Here is a 5,126-nt window from a genome sequence, read left to right as displayed (position 1 = left end):
GATTCGGGAGTCGGTTACAGTCAAGGAAGGGTTAGCACCCTTGAATTGCCCTTTCGGTACTACATAATTTCCAGTTGTCTTAAATTAAGAAAAATTTAACTTTAAATTAAAAGGTAAAATAGCGATATCAGCTACTTACAATTGATTGATTTGAAAGCGTACCATTTAAAAGTCAAAATATGTGTTAGAAGAGATAAATGAATAATAAAGAATGTAGAACTAATGAAATAAGGAAAATAATAAAAAATAAAGAAGATAAAAAAAGTGAATATAAAAATGAATAGAATAAAAAGAAATAAATAGAATGAAGAAAAATAGTAACACTAACGTATTCATAGCAAACAACTAAATTAAAAAAATGATAATGCAAATATAAATAAATAAAACAAATAAAAGAAGGAAAAAAGAAAAAAAAAAGAAAATGAATAAAAAAGTAAATAAACATATATACAAGTAAAATAATAATAATAAAATAAAAAATAATATGAAATAGAAAAACCGAAAGTAAAAAATATATATATATATATACATATAAAGAAAAAAATGGGAAATATAAATATAAATATATGTATATATATATAATAATACTAATGATACAAAACTAATAATAATAAAACGTAAATATATATATAAATATATATATATATATATATAACAAAATAATACGGAAAAAAACAAATAATTAAAAAGTATTAAAATTTAATGATCCAAATTGAAGTTGGCCGGTGCCAAACTGAAAAGAAAGGAAAATAAAGTGGCCAAATTAGAACGGATTTAGGGTTTAAATGCAATATTGGGACCAAAATAGGCATTTAAAAAAACCAAATGGATCAAAATGGGATTTTGCCAATTTTGATTGGAAACACGCGGATCTGATATGCAACGGTTCAGGTCGGATGGCTCTGCGGGTCTACTATATAACCTAAAAATATGTTTTAAAATTTCATTTGTTATGTTTTCCCAAACCGAGCTCTCCCCTCTTGTTCTTTCTCTCTACCTTGTTCTTCAAAAATAAAGAACACATGCAACAATTTCCAGAAACCGGCCGATAACCGCCCCGTGCCGCCTCGCCGTTGCCGTTCATCGGCGACAAACCCAATTTTTTTTTGACTCTTTTAAAAGCTTTTCCCCTCCCCATTTTAAATATCCGAATATTTTTTCAAAAAACGGCCTCGGGAGGGCTAGATCTAAATAGGTAGATCTCGTTGGCCCTCCCTGTTCATCGGCCAAAAGCGATTTTTCGGGTTCGATTCGCACCAAATGACAAAGGAAATACAACATGCAAGAGAGTAGAAGAAAAGAACAAGGTAAAGACTACCTCTTTTATTTCCTTTTCGAAATGTTCCACAAGTGCTTGGACACTCCTTGTGTTCGCTATTGTGAAGTTGTGTGTGGTGATTTCTCTGTGGTTTGCTGGAAATTTGTCGTTTTTATTTCGTATCTAATCCGTAGTACAAAACAGATGGATTACATGTATTTATAGCCTATGATTTGCTAAGTATTCGATTCCTATTCTAACTCAATTGCTTGTGGGTTGTTGGTGTTGATGCTGAGGTCCTTGCGCCGGAGAACTCGGGCTGTTGGAGTGCGTGGTCGTGAGGACCGGAGTCATGAGTGAGAAAGAGTTCTCACGGGATACGGCGTTGGGGGTTCCTGGAAACGGCGTTGGATGAGGGTTTCTGGAAACCCTAAACTAATATGGGTTACGTGGGATTTGGGCCATTTGGGTCACTGATTTCTGCTGGGCCAAATGCAATTTTGGGTCTGTTACAGAAATGAAACAAAATGTAAAAATGTGTTAGTTTTTTAAAATAATAATAATAATAATATTTATACTGTATATATATAATTATATATATAATATATAAATATATATTAGTCGTATAAAGTGTGTCTACACTTACATTCGTGTACTTGATCTGTTCTTGTTGGAAAACCAGTTGCCTTATCGTGTTCTTGAGTTGTTAATCACGAGCTCAAGCAGCAAGGGGGTTTGTCCCTGAAAAGGATCGAATGGTTCGTTGAAGAAAATGTTATTTTCCCAGCAGAGATGGAACAAGAACAACCACTGAAGCAGAAACAACAGGAAGGAGAGCCAGTTCATCTCTTGAATCAACTGCGAAAGAGATTGATTCTCAAGAAAGAAAAGAAGAGAACCCTTTTGGAAAAATTAGGGTTCATGTGCCATCTGTTTTGCATCTCCAAACACAGAACAAAGATGGATTATCATTATCCATGGTTTCGTAAAGCACAGGAGCTTAGAAAAGCTGGGATTTGGTTCCAAGAAAGCGAAACCCGTCGGCTTACGGACGTCAGTTTCAGCCGGACATTCTTCATGGGAAAACTATGGCTACCACGGATCATGGTGGACGACTCGACGGGGACTAGGTTCATGAACTTGATAACTTACAAATGTGACCGGATTTCGAAAACGATTTCACCGTCACCTCCTACATCTGCTTCCTAGACGAGCTCATTGACGACGCCGGTGACGTTAAACTATTGAGAGACCATGGGTTGTTCCACGATGTGCTTGGCAGTGATGAAGAAGTGGCTAAACTTTTCAACACCATGAGCACTGTGTTGGTTCCCAGTCCAGAAATTTACCTTGACTTGAAGCTGCAGATCGAGGATCATTGCCGGAAAAAGTGGATCAGGCATGCAGCTCAAGCTTATCTCGCATATTTTAGCAGCCCTTGGACAATTTTAGCATTTCTGGGCGCCAATGCTGCCCTTCTCATGAGTGCTCTTCAGACTTATTACGCCATTATTTCAGCAAAGTAAGTCTCGCGTAGGTGTCTTGCAAACCATTGTTATTTGTCATTAGATTTTGAAACTTTTACCTTAAAGAAATATACCATTCTCTTAGCAGTGTTAAAAAAACTGGATTAGATTACACATTTTTATTTATTTTAATGCTATATGCCATTATGCCCTATTTCGGGTTCATAGTATTAAAACGTAGGATTTAAAGATTATGACGGTATAAAATTTAGACTACAAAATTTTATAAACCTTGTAAACACAGTCTTATTTATTTTTATGTCATATGTACTATTCAGGTTTACCGTATAGGATTAATGTCATATGTCCTATTTTGTATCTTTAATTTTTAGTTCAATTGGTTGATTAAAAGTTTGATAAATGTCTCTCGATTGTGTATTTGTGTCTAATATTTAAAAGAAATTTATTTAATACACCAGCGATATAAAATTTAGACTATATAACATTATTTATTTCGATGTTATATATCATATTTAGGGTTTGAAAATTTATGTTATATGGATTGAAATAAGAAATGCTAAGTTGTTTAAAATTTAGACTATAAAATCTTATCCATTTCAAATCTCGTATGTCCTATTTAAGATTTAGGGTTTAAGATTAAAATAAATGAAGTTGTGTAGATTCTGTGAAATTTAGACCACACAACCTTATCCATTTCGATGTCATATGTGTTATTTAGGGTTTAGGTTTTAGAATTTATAGCATAGATTGAAATAGATAAAATTGTGTAGTCTAAATTTTACACAATCCTAGAATGAAAGCATGACTTGATGTTACGATGAGAACTTATAAAATTATAAGAGGAGAAACATATTATCAATAAAAATATACAAATAAAATATTTTAATTATATAAAAACATAATTTTTTTAGGGAATGATTGTCCCCCGGTCCATTCATAAATCAACCTATATATCAAATATTTTTTTCATATATATTTCGTGAAATATATCCATTCCTACCTTTATTTATATGTTTTTTTCTTCTATTGTGGCAGCCAAGAATTATCTAAGAGCAATGGTTAAGACTGCTTGAAAAATCTCAAGGATTCAATGGCATTTGGATCTGGAGGCCACTCATCCTTATTTAACTTTTCATGTCTTGTTTGTGTGTTTTTCGATATATTTTCTAATCCTGTTTAGTATTTAGGTTTGTATATGATGTATAGATAGTGTTTAGATTTATATATTTTCAAACATTTATATAAAAATACATTATAAATAAAGTGTTCAATAATTGAATTTATGTTTGATAATATTAAGGATAAATTATATCTGTGATCACTTAATTATAAAAGATTCTAATATAATCACTAATTAGGTTAACTATTAAAATGATATCAATCGAGCAATGTGATCCTCGTTACTTATTTATATCATTTGAGGTGTGCAATTCAATCAAACTCTAAATATCAAATGTATAATTTTAAAACCCAAGTTTTTCTATCATATTATACATTAAAATTTAAAATAAATTATATTAGAAAGATTGCTCTTATAATAAATTTTTATAATATTAATCTAAACTAATATATCAATAAAATAATTACGAATTATTATAAAAGAAATTATAAATAGTTTCTAGATTTATATCTTTATTTATTCATAATTTACAATGTTTATCCATTAATACTAGAAATTCAACTTTTGAGCACGTTCTTAAAGTTAAATCATTCTCTTGCTTTTTCTTTTGCTGTCTTAAACAATGTGATTTTAAAATTCAATAGAATGGATGCTCGTTAATTAAATGATATTATGAAAACCACTTTAGTAAAATAAAAAAAATATTCGATGATTAGTTCATTTTGATAATTTTGAGCCCAAAAGAAAATTTTATATCGACCTCCCTTTCATAAAGCATTATATAAATAAGGGTAAAATACATTACTAATCATTAAACTTTATAACACATCAATTTCAGTATTAAACCTTAGTTTCTTTATCGATTCGATCACAGATCAGTCAATCGTTAACGATATGATGATGAGATAGTTTCTTTCCTACCCTTTTTTGTAGAAAATTGCCAACTCTTCTAACCGTTGTTAGCAGTTAATCGTCATCCATCACTGATTGTTATTTATGGAATGATCGGTACTAAAAATTCATATTTCATTTTGTTATTTTTTTCTCCTCTAATTGTTTTCTCACAAAGCCCATGTATATCGATGAAACTCCATCTAAAGGTACGATGTTCTAATGCTTAGATCACCTCTAACGACCATCTGATGAAATTAGTTTCGAGATTTACTGTTCGTCTTCTTAATAAAATATTTTTAACTTTTTAGATATTCAAACAAACACTCAACCCCATAAATATGAGAAAGTCCCAAACCTCTAAAAATCA

The 5,126-nt window shown here is 31.0% G+C and overlaps 1 protein-coding gene across 1 annotated transcript; it reads left to right on the top strand.

The window, feature by feature from the left end:
• Positions 1-2,050: 2,050 nt before the first annotated feature.
• LOC120158015 (putative UPF0481 protein At3g02645) lies at positions 2,051-2,784 on the top strand. Its single transcript, XM_039168956.1, has 2 exons — positions 2,051-2,414; positions 2,468-2,784. The coding sequence occupies exons 1-2, from the start codon at positions 2,051-2,053 to the stop codon at positions 2,782-2,784; spliced, it is 681 nt and encodes a 226-aa protein (XP_039024887.1).
• The last annotated feature ends 2,342 nt before the right edge of the window (positions 2,785-5,126 follow it).

Source organism: Hibiscus syriacus, unplaced genomic scaffold (genome assembly GCF_006381635.1).
Source record: "Hibiscus syriacus cultivar Baekdansim isolate YM2019G1 unplaced genomic scaffold, ASM638163v2 tig00111298_pilon, whole genome shotgun sequence".
NCBI classification, from domain to species: domain Eukaryota; kingdom Viridiplantae; phylum Streptophyta; class Magnoliopsida; order Malvales; family Malvaceae; genus Hibiscus; species Hibiscus syriacus.
This window is presented reverse-complemented; position numbering and strand designations above follow the sequence as displayed.